The sequence below is a fragment of the Protopterus annectens genome, chromosome 12.part0, assembly GCF_019279795.1.
Source record: "Protopterus annectens isolate FY-2018-M chromosome 12.part0, PAN1.0, whole genome shotgun sequence".
Lineage (NCBI taxonomy): Eukaryota > Metazoa > Chordata > Ceratodontiformes > Protopteridae > Protopterus > Protopterus annectens.
Genome location: NC_056746.1, coordinates 19,988,757 through 20,006,825, shown reverse-complemented (window position 1 = coordinate 20,006,825; position 18,069 = coordinate 19,988,757). Strand labels below are relative to the sequence as shown.

General features: G+C 42.8%; 1 protein-coding gene across 1 annotated transcript in view; it reads right to left on the bottom strand.

The window, feature by feature from the left end:
• Window positions 1-18,069, bottom strand: part of LOC122817312 (zinc finger BED domain-containing protein 5-like) — a 1,006,885-nt gene that overhangs the window by 527,179 nt on the left and 461,637 nt on the right. Inside the window, exons 4-5 of the mRNA XM_044090534.1 lie at window positions 2,407-2,460; window positions 596-646 (exon numbers count right to left, since the gene is read on the bottom strand). Of these exons, the coding sequence (XP_043946469.1) occupies window positions 596-646; window positions 2,407-2,460 (105 nt within the window). The remainder of the gene's footprint in view (window positions 1-595; window positions 647-2,406; window positions 2,461-18,069) is intronic.

Here is an 18,069-nt window from a genome sequence, read left to right as displayed (position 1 = left end):
AATGTCATCAAACAAGGTCCAGGATATCAAACAAGCCACTGCCCATGATGGTTCTGATTTGTGACCTGGCAAAGGAAGTGCCACTTTCATTGTCCTGTACGCTTTATCAGCATCAAATACGGACACTATCCTATGATGACAGTCAGCATGCTAACACTAAAATGCATCCAACAGAGTAAGAACCAAGGAGCAATGATGTATGAAAATCCCTTCACCAAGTTGGAAGGGTGCTGCTATGGGTCAAACAGGATTATACACAGTAGAAATTCCTGTGCTTGGCGACACAAAAAGGACTACAAAAGTCAATCCACTGCAGAGAGTAACCCTGAATAAAGATCTATGAATTCCAACAGTGTATGTTATAGACCAATATTTAAATTTGTATATGTATATATCTATATACACATATATCTATATATATATATATATATATATCTATACATATATATATATATATATATATATATATATACATACATATATACATACATATATATATATATATATATATATATATATATAAAATCTGTAACAGTTTGCGTACTAAATGATTAGTGAATTAACATGAATTAACAGTAAACAGTGCAGTACGTACCTCTTCTGATAGCTTTAGTTTCTTGCTGACTGCTTGGTATGAACCACCTGACTGAAAACATTCAAATGAGAAAAAATTACAGGGAAGCCAAACAGCAGCAACTTAAAAGGAAAAGCTTATTAACTATTAGGAAAGTCAGTAACTCAATTACTTCTAAGGAACAAATATACAAAATTATACAGACGTCTGATTGCATCTCATGCAATGTAAATTAGCTCCTTATCACTTTAACCCTTCGGTGAGTAATTTTCCCATCATCAGATTTAATGCATTATAAATATTGCTACTTAAATCAGCAATGAACAATACTGTACTAAACTTTCACATTTAACAAGTACACAGTTTTTCATGCAGCTGCACAGATTGAGACTGGACAAATTCTGACCAGCTTACAGTCCATAAATCCAAACACAAGGTAGGAAAAGGAGAATGCTGGTTATGGGGGACTGCCACCCTTTCCCCAGAGATACATGGGTTCTGTCCAAGACTGAATCTGTACAAATACATGTTTTTTTTTTTTTAATCAAAGTTAAGGACACCTGCAACCATAAACTTAGGACAGACAGGTACACAGATTAAGCCTCTGAAATCCACATCTTCAAAAGGTGCCGCCCATACACCAAAGAGGTATCACCCATTACCAATAGTTGAAAAATAGATGCAAGAAAACCAGATATAGTAGTGCATAAAAAGAAAAAAGCAGCATTGATCATTGAAATTGCTACACCCAGTGACTACACCGTCTTACATGCAGAAGTACACAGTTATAAAATACCAGGATTTGCAGGCAGAAATGAGGGCAATGTGGAAGGACACCTGGACAGTTCCAACAATAGTAGGAGCAATGGGTTTCTTAAAGCATCTACAGTCGTATTTTGATATGCTACCGATACGTGCAACTCCATATGAATTGATGGAGGATTAAATTCTGGACACAATGCAGGTGCTATGAAGAGCACTTTTGTCTAACATCAAAGACAAACAATACTAGTTTAACCATACTTTGACTTAGGAATGGGGTCCATTCCCCATCATGGTATTAGAAACCCAAAAGACGTGGAGAAATTAAACCAACAGAGACATAAATAATATAAAAATCTCAGCTCCACAGACACACAAACTCAAACCGTTCAGCAGTTAATCACAGTTGGCACAAAAACCACACTGCACTGGCAGCGACTCCTCTGCCTCATCCAAATAAAAACAACCCACCTCTTCCTAACCCCACTGTACTCATACTTTGCAAAACACAGACTTCAGTTACCCTCACAACACACCACATACATTCTACCTTACTACACTGGTCGAGCACAACACACTCTCCTAACCTATCTTACCAACTAAAGAGAAACACAAAGCAAATGGATCAATCTGACTAGTTACAGAGGGCAAAACTGTTTGCAAACTTACATTACCAAGCACAAGACACACTAAACAAATCAGACACTTTTTAACCTCTCAGACAAATTTGCAAACCCAATTAAAAAAACATTTTAAATATACAAAAATAAAGCCATCCCACCCAGCATATGCAGACATAACTTGGTGCAGTTCACCAGTAATGACTTCAAAATTCTTCCTCACAGGATAGCAACCACTGACACATCCAAACTCTCAGGCAATTTAATTACAATAGAACAATTACTTAATAATACATAGTTCAGAAAACATCCGGTCAAAATCACGAACATTCAAAACTTCAATCCTTCCATTGTTAGCACCAGATGCAGCACAGACTTCGATTATTACAAGCACTGGGATACTGGAAGCTTCAGCATAGCTATTAAAGCATACCTTGTACATCAGCTTACCTTCTCAGACTGACTGAGCAGAAAGTGATGAAACTGTGGGTCGTCCTTTACCTGCTGCAAGTAGAAAAGGCAAGCTGATGAACTGTTCACTCAGAAAAAAAGGCAGTACAGCCTAGTAGTTAAAGAAACTGATCTGTAAATTTTCTGTAAATTTGCTTTATCTACATGGCAGTGAGCGAGTCACTTTAATCGACCTCTTGATTGCAGCTAAATAGTTCTGCTATAATATAAAGCTGTTTGTATATAAACATTTTTACCTTTCTACTTTTTCTAACCCATGTATTAAATACTTACCAGTTCTCCATTTAGAATACTACTACACATTTTGCTTCTCCTTCAACCCCACACAGATTTTACTGCTTTCATCCTCATTCCAAACAAAATGAATAACTGACATGTGACAGAGTACAACCCTATAAAATAAACTGCAATGTTTCACCTCTTTAAACACAGTACAACTGACTTAGGCATAATTCTTTGACAACGCTACCTTCAAATGGAAACATACTTTTCACCATTCTATGATTAAGTGGTAAATTTTAAATATCTTAACTTCAGGTGAATGAATCATGCTCACTTTTCATACAAGACAACTAACCACCACTGAATCGATTTAAAAGAAGATTAACAAGATTGATTTTGATTAAAAATGACAGAAAATTAATCTGTTGGCAACAATATGAACTTTATACAGTAACTAAAGAAATGTTTACTTTAACTTTTTTCAGACTTTCCTCTCTTCGTTACACGAGGATAATCAAATGCATTTAATTTAATTACATGAATAACACAGTCACAATATCTTCCCTCCCTGATTTCTCAGGCAGTGGACTGTTCATTCCTGTGGTGAAGTAGATTTCAGTCTGTTTGTACATGTCAGCCTATATAATCCAGGTTCACTTCAATATCAGTCAGCAGTGCCTCAACTGTGCGACTGTGTGGTGTAACGCCTATTACTTCACTGGACTTCAATCAGGCTTGTAAAAGTAAAAAGGAAAAGGGCTCCCACACAAATTAAACTTTTACTAGGAAGCAAGACTGCACTTCAGTTTATTTATTTTACAATTTGATAACCAGGTAAAGGATCAGTTCTACTGTCCCTTTTCAGTCACAACCCAGGTACAATACTGAAATACAATAATCTGAAAGCTGACAAATGCTTTTGCTGTGTTAACAGAACTGCAACTGCTAAGCATTTACAATGTGCCTACTTCTAAATAATAGGTGTCAAGTCTAACACAGCATGTTACAAGTACATTTGGTTCAAATATAGGTAGAGAGAAACAGGGGTGTACTAAGTGAAAAACCTGCGCTGGTGGATTTTTTGTCAAATCTGGAATAGAAAATGCTGTTAAAAGTGATAATTAGTAGGGCATGTAACTACAAAAAAATCAATCATTTGTAGGTGGTTAGAAAAGATTGGAAAGAGACTGGGAAAGCAATTTAAAAGGGATCAATTGAAGGATGTATGTACAGCTCTCAACTATTCAACAAAGTCCAGAAGGTTTAGTATTTTTATTTGGAAGTGCCTGCATAACTATTTTTTCATTCTAAGCAGACTTCAAACAAATTTTCCTCAAGTAGATAGCAAATGTTGGAGTGATGAAGAAGAAAGTGGTAACTGGGAACATGTTTTTTGGGAGCATAAGGAGTTGACAGATTTTTACAGTTTCCTAGAGTCCTCTGTCAGAAATACTGGGGGAGCAATTGGCTGTAACTAAAGAAAGGATTTTTTTCAATCTGGGATACAGGATCTGAATTGCCTTGACATAATGAGGCCTTGTTAAGTTTAACTCTGTTGGCTGCCAAAAAACAATTGCTAGAAAATGGAAATCAAAATCTAAACCAACAGTATCTGAAGAACTGAAAACTGAGAGAGGGCTACTTAGAAAAGGGAAGATGCAAATTACATAGAAATAAATGGAATTTGTGGGAGCAATACACGCAGAACAAAGCTCATGAGGTGTGAGGTTTAAGGGAAGACGGGAATCGAGCAATTTATGTCATGTTGTACTGAATGTTGTTACGGAGAAAGAAAACATAAATAATGTATAATGTATGTAAATGGAAAAATATTACTATGGTTTCCATTATGAAGCAGGACTTCCACTGACACATTGATAAAAACAGAAAGGACCTTTTTCAAGTTTATAGTCACCTCGAGGGATTGCATCAATTAAGTACCCAAAGGACGGCTGCCTATAGGGAATCTCTGAAAGTGCGTAAAGGAACATCAGAAGACTCTTGTCTGCAAACCTTCCGTCAACACCTTCCTAAAAGCACTGCACTGGAAGACATGTCTGCTCCAATAAAACCTGAGCAGCGTCTTGAATGGATCCAAGAAAATGGTGTGCCAAAGGTACCCATTATGTTCAGTGACATCACTCGGGCATCACGCAATAGTAAGGGCGTAATTTCGCACAGGGTGACCACCTGAAACAGAGGTAGCATCTATGGCCACTAAATTTGCTGAGGCACAAAATATGATGGAAGTCATAATCCACCTTGGGATTAAGAAAAAATGGAAGTAAAAAGTACAGTTTTGTACCTACCATAAATGTAGATGTTAGAGTGTCTTCACTGCTGCAGTCATTACACTTGGGTTATCCTGCCATCAGGCAGTCCCGCAGTCGGCCAGAGTTCCAAAGTCTTGGTCCGGCGTCTGTTGCTGTCGCTTTTTCCCTGATGTCCGTGCACCAGGGGTATATAAGATGCAGCCGACGCCATTTTCTTCAGTTTTTCTTGCCCCAGATATCAGGTGCCCCCAAAAGGATAGGCAATACATATTGCTTACAAAACATACATAAGGTAAAAACATAACCTTTAGTAACCAGCAAATACACCACATAAAAAGTATAGTGTAGAAAGATATAGACAAGACCCAGCTAAGAAAGAGGGGAAGGTGGGTGGGAAACCAGGACTGCAGCAGTTAAGACACTCGAACATCTCCATTTATGGTAGGTACAAAACTGTACTATGTTCATCGTGTTTCACTGCTGCAGTCATTACACTTGGGAAGAATCCCAAAGCTGAGTCAGGGTGGCTGGTTCTAGAGAGGATTTGGTGTGGCTATGAGGCCCTGCAGCACTGCAGTGGCAAAGCCAGCTCTGGATCTGGAGTAAAGAGGCAAGTGGTAATGCTTGGTAAAGGTGTGCACTGAACTCCAAGTTGCAGCTTCCAAAATGTCCTTAGTAGGTAACTCCTCTAAGATAGGCAGTAGAAGTTGCAGTTGCCCTGGTGGAATGTGGTCTAATGTTAGATGGTACAGGCTTCCCATGCTGTGTGTGGCAGAACCGGATACAGTGTCCTATCCATTTTGAAATGGTCTGCTTTGAAATGGCCTTTTCCTGAGATCTTGCAGCATAGGATACAAACAATTGCTCAGTTTTCCTGAAAGCTTTTGTTTTGTCCAAGTAGAAGCGTAACTGTCTGTGTATGTCCAAGGAATGTAGAATTCTCTCCCCTTTATTCTGGGGGTTTGGATAAAATGTTGGCAAGTGAATAGTTTGGTTGAGAGCCACACTGGATACCACCCTTAGGCATAAATGAAGGGTTTGTTTTAAGGAAACCCTGTCTTGGTGAAAAAATGATGAAGGGCTCCACTGCCATTAGTGCCTGTAGTTCTGAGACTCTTCGTGCTGAGGTTATTGCCAGTAGCAGGGCAGTTTTCCATGATATACATTTTATTTCTGCTGCATTGGCTGGCTCAAAAGGAGGTAAAGTGAGTTTTTCCAAGACAAAATTGAGGTCCCAAGTAGGTGTTGGTGCTCTCTGGGGCGGTCTTATGTTTTTTACCCCTCTGAGGTACTGCTTTAGCAATGGATGAGAGAAAATAAGAGGATCTGTGTTGTAATGAGCCGAGATGGCAGACGCGTGGATCTTAATCAATGAGAAGGATAGTCCTTTGTCCAGCATCTCAGTTAAGTATTGTAATATCTGAGGTATGTTAGGGACAGGAGGGTCAAGGCTTTGAGCCTGGTTCCAGGCACATAATCTCTTCCACTTTTCTGAATAAGATTTCCTGGTGCTAGGCCTTCTGTCCTCCAAAATGACATCCATAACAGCTTTTGAGAGAGGTGTTGCCTGTTTGGCTAATGAATCAGCCATGCAGCCAGGGATAAGGTTTTGAGCTGACTGTGTAGGATCTGATTGTTTTGTTGAGTCAGAAGGTGTGGAATTTGAAGCAAAATCTAAGGAGGGCCTTGAGCTGAGTTCTTTAAGATTGGGTACCAATGTTGGTGTAGCCAGTCTGGAGCAATCAGAATCACCTGTGGTTTTTCTTGTCTGGCTTTTAGCAGAACCTTCCAAAGGAGAGGCAGAGGAGGGAAGGCATAAACGTGTAGGCTTTTCCAGCTGAACGAAAGAGCATCCACTTTCCATGCTTGTGTGTGATAAGTCCTTGTGCAGAATTTTTGTAGTTGGCAGTTCAGTGGGGAGGCAAAGAGATCTATGTCCGAGCACCCCCATTTTTGCATTATCATGCTGAAAACTTGTGGATTTAATTTCCACTCGTGAGGATCCATGATGTTTTCTGCTTAGGTCGCTGCCAGAGTATTTTTCTTTCCTGGCAGGAATTGTGCTTGCAGATGAACTTGATAAGTTAGAGCTGTGTTCCACAAGGTCATGGCTTGTCTGCATAGGGGGTAAGAATGAGTGCCCCCTTGCTTGTTTATGTACCACATTACTGTGGTGTTGTCTGTCTTTAATAATAATTGTCCTGGATGCAGAAGGTCCTTGAAAGCTGTTAGGGCATTTTGTACAGCCAACATCTCTTTGATTGATGTGTAGATGCATTTGGTCTGTGGTCCATTTGCCCTGAATACATTTTCCTGCCATGTGTGCTCCCCCAGGCATAATCCAAAGCATCTGTTGTTAAAGTCTGCCTGGCTGTGGGTAGTGTGAAAGGCTGCCCTTGTTGAGGTGACATGCCTGTGCCCACCATCGAAACTCCTGTTGCAGGCAGGGAATTAGTGGTATTACCGCTTCCAAGCTGTAAGAGTGTTGATTCCAAACACTTTTTAGGTACCACTGTAATTTCCTAATATGCAGTCTGGCATATGGAATTAGAAGTATGCAGGATGCCATGAATCCCAAGGCCTGCAGAATTTTTCTTACAGGGAGTTGGGACTCTGTTGCCATCAATTGAAAATACTGAGTCAGTTGTCCTTGTTTGTCTGGCGTGAGATAAGCCATCTGGGCCGTTGCATTTAAGCTGGCACCCAGGAATATTATCTCTTGTGAGGGCACTAGTTTTGACTTCTTTTCGTTTACTGTGTACCCTAGGCAACTTAATATTTTTTTTTTACAAACGCCAGATGCTTTAGAAGAATGTCCTTGCTCTCTGCTTGAATCAGGCAGTCGTCCAGGTATGGATAAATTTGAATTCCTTTTTGTCTGCAAAATGCAATTACTGGTGCCAGGCACTTAGTGAAGACCCTGGGCACAGTAGATAAGCCAAAGGACAGTGCAGAGAATTGGTAGTGCATTGGACCAGCTATGAATCTGAGGTATCTTCTGCAATTATGTCTGATAGGGACATGCAGGTATGCCGCTGAGGTCCAAAGTAACAAGCCAAACTTTCTTACCCAACATGGGAAGGAGCTGGTGTAGTGTCAACATTTTGAACTTCGGAACATCCAGGTAAGTATTTAGAGTGGAAATGTCTAGAATGGGTCTCCAGGCTTTGTCATTTCTGGGGACCATGAAGAGTCTTGAGTAAAAACCTTGTCCTTGTTCCTGCTTTGGTACTTTTTGAATAGCTCTCATGTCCATGAGGGCTGTAATTTGTTTTTGTGCCTCTGCCCATTGATTTTGTGGCAGGTCTGGCATTCCTTTTAGCCTTGGTAAAGTGTGAAAGTGGAACCTGTAACCTTGAGACACAATATTCAGCACCCATTTGTCCTGGGTGATTGTTTGCCAGTTTTGTGAAAAAAGTGCTAGTTTTCCCCCTAAGGGAGCTGCCAACAGGGTAGAGTTTGGCATTGGAAGGAGAAAGTCACTGAGATAGTTTCCTGTACGGTTGAGACTTGTCCTCACCTCCTTTTGGTGTTGAAACACCCCACTGTCATGGCCTGTAAGATCCTTGGGGCTGATATCTGCCTCTTGGGCGTCTGTATCTGCCTCTTTGTGGCCTGTCTGACACTGGAAAGGACCAATTTTTAGTAGGCCAATTTCTGCTAAATCTTGGTGGCTGTACCTGTAAGAAATCCTTTACTGTTTGCATAGATTTTGCCCTATCCTCCATTTTCTTTAATACCTCCTCTGCTTTAACACCAAATAAAATATCTTGCTGTAAAGGAGCATCTAATAATTTTACCTTAACATGATCTGGTAAGGTTTGTTCCTTTAAAACCAAGCATGCCTTCGAATCACAGATACTGTAACTGCTGCTCTACAAGAAGCTTCTAATGAATCAAAACCGCATTGCAAAGTATGTGTACTAACTTGTTCAGCTGCATGCAATAAATCCTGCATTTCCTTAAAATCAGGTTGTTCTGCACTTGTACTCATTTTCTGTTTTAACTGAGACAGTAAATATTGTTGATATTTAAGCATGTGAAACTGGCAGTTTAAAGCTCTCACTGCTAATGTTGCTGAGGTGTAAACTTTCTTCCCCCATCTGTCTAAGGCTCTGGAATCCCTGTCCGAGGGAACTGGATTTTTAGCTGTGGAGGCCTTTACCCCTTTGTGATCCTGGCAAATAGTTTCTGGGTCAGCAGCAGGGTTTCTATAAAGAAATTTGTGTGAGTCAGGGACTCTGTAGTATCTGTCTGGCTTGACTGGAGCAGGGGGTAATGAATCTGGATTTAAACTGGATTCAGAGAACACATCGTCCACAATATCCAACACTGACAGAATAGCAAGGGGCCTGTGCTGAGGCAATAAAAGAAAATCTCTGAGCCTTTTCTTGGACTCTGAGTAATCCTGGCCCTCCCAGTGGAAATGCTCCCTCATGGTGTGTAAAGTTTCCCCAAAAGAATAATCCTCAGGAGGAGAGGCTGAAAGGATAGATTCTTCAGCATGAGTCCTCATACGGGGGTAAAGAATATTCCTGGTCTGAAGAGGAGTCAGAATGTATAGAAATCTGGTCAGAGGAATCATAGTCTGTATCCTGCCTAGGCCTTTTATCAGGAGGGGGATGGGTACCCCTGATCAGAGTAGTTAAGTCTTCGGCCATTTTGAGCATCTGCTTTGTAGGCATGGAGGCCTGTCCAGGTGAATGCTGTACTTGCTTCTTTGTCTTTAATGTTGCTTTAGCCTTGGCTGTAGATGCAATGGTAAGCTGTGAAGGTCTGAAAACACCCTCAGAAGCCGAAGCCTGCTCAGCGGCTCTGGACCCATCTGAAGGGTTAGTCTCCGCAGGCCCAACACCTTGAGTATCCAGAGGTCTAGGCAACTCCACGTGGGAGTCGATCGCGGCCTGTGGCTCTGAGGTAGCGGGTGTCAGAGGCTGCGAAAGTGCCTCACTGAGAACCGGTGACTGGCCTAGAAGAGGCTTTGTCGTCCATTTTGGGCCTCGGATGCCTGTCCTTATCCTTACGTTTTTTGTGAATTCTGGTCGTCGGTTGCTCCCATGACATGGTATCATTAAACCTTTGGCCAAAATAATGGCGTGCAAAATCAAACCGATGTTTAATAGTGCGTTTGTTAAATCTAGCACAAAACTGACAACTAGTGACGTTGTGATCTGGGCCTAGGCATGGAATACAGTAAGAATGAAAATCCTTATGAGGTATTTGCTTCCCACAAGAAATACAATTATTAACTTTTACTGACATCGGTCTGAGGCAAGAAAAAGTTTCCCCAACGGTGTACTTAGCTTTATTGAAGACTTCGGATCTGAAATCGAATTTGAAATCTCAGGATTCAGCCGACTGGCACTTGCAAACTGCTTTTGCTTTGGGCACCGCGCGGCAAGAAAGACTGAAGAAAATGGCGTCGGCTCCGCATCTTGTATACTCCTGGTGCACTGACGTCAGGGAAGAAGAGACAGCAACCGATGCCGGACCAAGACTTTGGAACTCTGGCCAACTGCGGGACCACCTGATGGCAGGATAACCCAAGTGTAATGACTGCAGCAGTGAAACACGATGAACATCCATCATTCTTCCAGTGATAAGACAGCTCCTCTAAGTAGTCTGGGTTTGTACCAGAAGTTATGCTCTCACCGGCTAGCTTGCCATTGCAGACCTTTCTGAGACGGGGCTGGTGATGCTCTACTAAATGGCTGAAGATGACCACATCTAGAATCATACATGTCTACTGCAACGTCTCTCCAACCCAGGATGAACCTTGCAGGGCTGCCCACTCATCGCTGCCAGTTACAGACCCAGATTAAGTACTGCTGTAGGACAACTGGTAGAGTCTGCTCCAAAGATGTCTTAACTGCAATAACAGGGGAAACACAGCAAGACATCTCAGAGCCTTTCTCGAACACCAAAGAGGCTGCTTCTTCTTCTGGGATGGCCATGTCTGGGGAAAAAGGGTGTAGAAACACTCACAGGGAGTCAGAGGCCCACATTTAAGGTTATAACGTGATCCTCCCAGTGGGTATTACCAACCAGGTTCTTAGTTACCCAGCAAAAGAGGATATCTTCATGAAGACAATCATCAAGTATCTGAATCCTAAAGTTTACCTTAAAGATAATCTCAGTCATGCCACTCAAAAAAATACAAGCCAGAGATCACAGATATGGTTGGTGCATCAGCACATTCAAAATTGCAAAAGACACTACAGACAGGCTCTCCAGAACAGTCTCCTTGATCCATTCCTTAGTCAGGCCAACTGAGTTATCCAAAGCCTTCTTAATCACACAGGTCTGGAACCTGGATGGCTGAAATGAACAGCTTAAGACTCTAAGCCTCCAAAAAATAGAAATACACCTTGTTACACATGTCCAGATTTCTCCATTCCTTATCAAGAAGAAAAGTCAGAAAAATGTTGGAGTGTCTAAGATCTACGCTGGACTAAAGAAATCCACAGTGGGATGCTTGTTAAACCCAGTTAACTACTCAGATAGCAGCATATATAGGACACTAGCCTTTTTTGGAGACTGAGTCAGAAATATTATGCCTCCACTCTACTCTAATGTCATCATAAATAAATTTCAGGAGTTGGATTCAGTTTTACACCTTAAACTCAGGTGATTTGAGGAGGAAGTAGTATGGTCCAGAGGCCAGCCTAAGGTGCGAGGACAACTTCCAAGGAAAGAATAACCTAGCATTGAAGTCAAAGGAAGCATGGATTTATTCTCATTGCAGGCCTCCAAATAACGTGCCCTCAAGATTCAATGAATCACATCAACACCCAAACGTTGGCGAATGATGACGATTTCACTTGCAAACATGAGCTCACGTTGGGGTTTGTGTGTAACAGACCAGCATCAAGCAATTAAATTTGAGGAACTATTAATGGCTCACTCGCTAGCAAAACATCCAAGGAAGCGCGAGAAGCCAGTGCAGGCTTCATACTAAACTCTCCCCCATGGGGGTATATTCCTACACCTGCAACTCAAGTGCCCATCAAACGTCTACTTGTGGTCAAGCCCTGAAATATAAGCTCTGGTATGGGATGACCAAATGAAGCCTCCTCAACAAAGGCTTGCTGGCCCATGCAGACCTGGGAGATGACCTCAGGGCAACAGTCTTTGATCCCAGTATTCCTGCAATCCATGACTTGATGACTGTAGAGAACAGTTTCACAAATAAGGATGGATGTCACCAAGCTCCAGTTTATCTAAAGACAGGGCTGAGAAGGAAACTTCAGAATGCATATCACCCAGAGTGGGAGCAGAGGATTTGCACCCTCTTGTCCCAAGGTCTTTGACAGAGGCTTGACAAGTTAGGGACTGAACCCTCAATAATCAAGGGGACGATTACCACCTGAAAGATCCAGGGAGCTAGTTGAAGAATGGGCTTAATTCAGGGAGATTCAAGCATGGATCTCACTTCTAAGTGGTTGTCCCTGGGCTTTGAACTTTCAAAAGGACATTACCATTATTGCACCTGAGAAGAGCTATCATCTTTCAACAGCGTTGTGAAGTGGGCTAACAGTTTCTCACTCATTCAAAACACTGGTAGCCAGACTGGACCATTAGGGCTTATGGCAGTTCTTCGTATATTTGCACTTCCTCAAGCTAATGCATGTATATGTTGCTGCTGGCCTGGTCTAATCAACTCAAGATCATACTAACACTTCTTATAGTGCTTGGGTATGAAAACACAGGACTTTATAAAGGCAAAGGACTAACATCCAAAATACATGAATAGCAAAAATGAAGTAGCGGGCTCTGCAGAGTCTGAGGTTCACTTAACTGTTGCATCACATCACACAGTGTATTTGTACATCTGCACACAATGTCCCCGAAAGGTAGGATTATACTGAAAAAAGAAATGTTGAATTCTGAACAACAGAAGAGGAATACCTAACAAACCACCACAAGGAGGGTCCTCAATGATACAAAGAACTACTGTGATGAACACCTCTTATAGCAGGATATCATAAGAATCATTGCTGAAATGAATGGGCCATTTTGAAAAAGTATCATCCAGTGCATTCTACCAAGTGTTACAAAAAACTGACTGGTCTAAAGCAGATCCTTGAAGGCTGACAAAGAAATCCTATCCCGACCTTACACTGTAAATCAAAGTTACAATGCTCTGAGAAAATTGTTTATGGGAGGCAGCGCAGCAATCTCATAAATACTAGAGTACACATTACTGGCTGCTGACCTGGGGAATACACCATACCTTTAACAGCAAAACCACAAATGTTGCTGCTACAAGGACAAATGGTTCACTCAACGACCAATAAAAATATACCCACTTAAACAATGCGAGTAGAACCAGAGCACAGTCCAAGTTCGGAGCTGAAATAACGCAAATAAAACTCATCCAATAAAATACAAACTTTAATAAAACAAGTTAAGCGTTTTCACAATACAACTTATTGCTTCATCAGACTTTCATCATAACACACAATACTCACACTATAAAAAAGCTAAACTAAGCAATCAAGTCTTAACTACAAGTTAAGCCCCCAATCAAACTCCATGGCAACATATAAACAAAACAAGTACTACACCATTCAAAAGATATTCATCACAGAAATAAAAATGAAATACAAATAAAAATAGAAATAAAAATAAAACACAAATGTGTGTTTACATATTCCCTCTCATTTTTCAAAAAAGTTTCAGAGGGGTACGATCATTCAACCCTTTTCCACAGTCAGCTTGTTATATGATAATCCATTTAACTTCTACAACTTCTGTGAAATTCCCGATATCACCTTTCCGATCATTCTCTTTAACATCATCCACTACCATAAACTTAATCTGCACCCATTCATTTAACATGCTTGGCGAGGGCACTACTGGGAGACAAGATCTTAATATCATAGATATGTTCTTTAATTAGAAGTTATGTACCTACCATAACGTTCCATGTTCGTTGTCTTCTCTCGCCTTCTTTCTTGCTGGATGGGTTCGGAGCCGATCCTCGGTTCCGACTCGGCACTTGCTTTAGCTCGAGAACTCCTTTTACCAGCTCGAGGCAACCCTATATCCCATGATGCAAGGCGGAACTACCTCAGATCTCATTTGGCAGCTAACTAACCTTGCTAAAGATTATCCTAACAGAAACAGGAACAATGGTTCCTAAAAGAAATCCTCCTAACAACGTACCGGAGGAAACAATCTAATAGGAAATCTCCAAGATCTGTCCAGGCCAGGGGGAAGGAGGGAGGGACACAAGAAAGAAGGCGAGAGAAGACAACTAACATGGAACGTTATGGTAGGTACATAACTTCTAAATGTTAAGTTGTCAATCTCGCCTTCATTCTTGCTGGATGGGACCGTCCTAGCACCTGTATCCCGGGTGGCTCAATGGAACAGACTCTTGAGAACTGTGGAACCAAAACTGGCCCTATCTCTAGAGGCCAAGTCCAACTTGTAATGAGAGACAAAGGTATGAGGTGTGGCCCAAGTAGCTGCTGCACAAATGGTATCAATGGGTAGTCTATCCTGAAAAGCTGCAGAGGTGGATAGACTCCTGGTTGAGTGTGCTTTTGGCTTAGAAGATAGCTGTTTGCCCCTGAGAGAGTACACATAGGAAACAGTGGAAGTCAACCATCTGGATAAGGTCACTTTAGATACTGGAAGACCTATCCTGTTTTCTGCATAGGAGACAAATAGTTGGTCCGATTTTCTGAATTGTTTAGTTCTATGCAAATAGTACCTGAGCTGACGATGGACATCCAAGAAATGTAGTTTTTGTTCAGCTCTGTCGGAATAGTTTGGGAAAAAGACTGGTAGATCTATAGATTGGTTAATGTTGGTTTGAGATACGACTTTGGGAAGAAAGGAAGGGTTAGTTCTTAATGATACCCTGTCCTTATGAAAAACCAAATAAGGGAGCGGATGCAGAGAGCTTGAATCTCGGAAACCCTTCTTGCAGAAGTGACAGCCAGTAAAAATATAGTTTTCCAGGTCAATAACTTCAAAGAACATGAAGCAGACGGTTCGAAGGGAGGTAGTATCAAGGATGCCAACATTAAGTTTAGATCCCATTGCGGAGGAGGATGCTTTATAGGTGGTTTTAGGAGGAAAACTCCTCTGAGAAAGGCCTTGCATAACCTATGAGACATAATGTTATTGTCATGCAGGCCAATATGATACTTAGAAATAGCAGCCAGTTGAACTTTGACTGTAGATGACGAGGATCCTGAATGAAAAACCTTCGCCAGGAAATCTAAAACCGAATGTACAGGAGCAGTAAAGGGGTCAATATTTCTGGAATTCGCCCAAATAGAAAAACGTCGCCACTTGCTAGCATAAACAGTCCTAGTGGACGACTTCAAGGAAGAGACTAAAATGTCTCTGACAGAGTCCGAAATCATCGGTAGCCTGGCTAGGGTAGGAAGTGGAGCAACCAAGCAGTGAGGTTGAGAGAATGAATGGCCGGTGCTGCTGACCCGATTGGTGGATCAAGAGATCCGGAACTGGGTCCAGATGCCAGGGCTGCACCAGAAGGTGACGATGCAGAGACGGAAACCAAATTTGTCGAGGCCAATATGGGGCAATGAGGATCAACTTGGCTCTCAAAACGGTGGCTTTCTGAATGACTTGTGGAATCAAGGGAAAAGGAGGAAAAGCGTAGAAGTCCCGGGGCCAATCCTGGGTTAGAGAGTCTCTCAGAGGTTGGCCTGGAAGGGGAAAGAGAGTGAAGAAATCAGGGCACTTGTTGTTTTGAGGAGTAGCAAAAAGATCGCAACAAGATTGATTGAGAGACCACTCGTGAGGCATCAGAATGGATCTGCTCAGCCTGTCCGCTAATAGGTTGGACCTGCCGGGGATGTGCATTGCTATCAGAAACCGCTGAGAAGAGATCGCCCACTGCCAAAGTCTGAGAACTTCTCGACATAACGGATAGGACCTGGTCCCGCCCTGCTTGTTGATGTACCAGACTATGGACATGTTGTCCGTCTGTACTGCAATAGTCCTCGTGGGAAGAAAGTCGTTGAGGGCTTGCAACGTTAAAAACACTGCTCTCATCTCCAGGACATTTATGTGCAGATGGTATTCTATGGGTTGCCACGTCCCGTGGACCATCCTGCCCTGATAATGCCCCCACCCGATCAGAGAGGCATCCGTAGTGACTGTGGCAACTGGAGGAGGGAATAAAGGTCGGCCCTGATGAAGAAGAGGGAAGATATCCACCAGTTCAGATGAGCTCGGCACGACTGTGTTACCAAGATTTCGTGCCTCATGGAGACTGTGGTACGACCACTGCGTGAATAGCATCCACTGCAGAAGGCATGTGAAGCGAGCCAGTGATAGAAGAACAATGGCGCAGCCATAAGACCTAGAACCTTCAGTATAAATCTGGCTTTGATCTTGTTGCTTTGCAAAGAAGCCGAACAAATTTTGGATGTCCAGAATTCTTTGATCTGTTAGTCTGGCTAACATTTTGGCGGTGTTTAACTCTGCCTATAAAGGTGATAGATTGGCAAGGCAGCAGAGAAGATTTTTCAAGTTTACTGAAATTCCCAAACTCCTGCAAAGCTGTAGAGTGTAGTCTCTGGACTGAAGAAGCTGACACTTGGTGGTGGCGGAGAGGAGCCAGTCGTCCAAATAGGGAAACACCTGGAATCCTCAACATCTCAGATGAGCTGTGACCACTGCCATGCATTTGGTAAACACTCTGGGGGCTGAAGTGAGGCCAAAGGGCAGGGCTCTGAATTGGTAATGACTGGTCCCTAGCGAAGCGGAGAAACCTTCTGGAGCGTCTGTGAATCTTTATGTGATAGTACGCATCCTGAAGGTCTATAGAGCACATCCAGTTGTCCTTGCCCAGAAAGGGCAGAATGGAATGAAGCGTGACCATCCGGAATCTTGCCTTCTTGACAAATCTGTTCAGATTGCTCAGGTCTAATATTGGTCTCCAATCTCCCGTCCTTTTGGGGACCAAAAGAATCTGGAGTAGGCGGATCCTACCTGGTCTGCTGGCACAGTCTGGGCGGCTCTTTTCTAGGAGCTTTGAAACCTCCTGTTCTGCCAAATCCCTTTGACGGGTGAGATGTCTGGAAGGGATTGAAGAGGTGGAAACCTTTGAAGGGATTTTGTAACCCTCGGATATAATCGACTGTACCCACATCTCTTGAGATAGGGATTGCCAGGCTACTGGGTACAGCGAAATCTTCCCCGACTGCCTCCAAGGGTGGACAGTCGGGCAACACCTCTGGGATGCTGAAAGGGCTTCTCAGCAAGAGACTCCCTGTTGCCCTGGTTCTGAGGACCCCCTGCCTCTAGGGCGGCGTCTTATTGTTACCCCTCTGCCTCTGGGGTAAACTGACCACGTGTGTCGGTGTAGCTCCCTGGGCTTTCTGGAACCACATCCCCCCCCCTTCTGACCCTTGGGGTATGGTCTAGAAGGAGTGGAAAACTGGACTCCAACGGCAGAAAGAGTTTTACCGTCCTGCTCACACCTGGTCAAGGTATCCTTCACCTGAGGTCCGAACAAAGCGAACCATCAAAGGGGGTATTAGTGAAGGGCCTTAAAGGGGTCCAAAATTACAAAGCCGCATCCAGGCTTGGCGTCTAAGAGCAACTCCTGTGCCTGCGGCCCTGCTCGCTCCATCGGCCGCATAGGATATGAGCTGCATGGAGGAGTTAGATATGGAATTCAGGATAGCAAGCTGCGAGGCAATCTTTTCCTGAGCCCCAGCAGCAGAAGGATCCTGGACTACTTCTCCCAGTTCCTTGAGAACATCTCGTTGAAGCCTGGTGAAGTGACAAAGATAATTCAGCGAGCATAGCAAAGGTCGCTGAAGAAAACATCCGCTTTCCATACCTGTCCATGGTCCTAGAGTCCTTATTAGGAGGATGGACAGGTATTGAAGGATCCGCCAATTCCTTCTTAGTGGCAGCCACCACCATAGCATCCACGGAACACCCTTGGAAAGGAACTGTTTGTCCGAAGGGGCGTAATGAATTTGGATGGTCTTCTGGGGACAGGTTCCACAGAATCTGGAGCACGCCTTCGAGCCACTACCTGCAGGAGTGGGTCGAAAGGCGGAGACACCCAGGAGGTGGAGGGTCGGGATCCAAAAGCCTCCAGGTATACCGACTCATCCTCGGAGGGGTCAATGGGAGGCCAATTCCC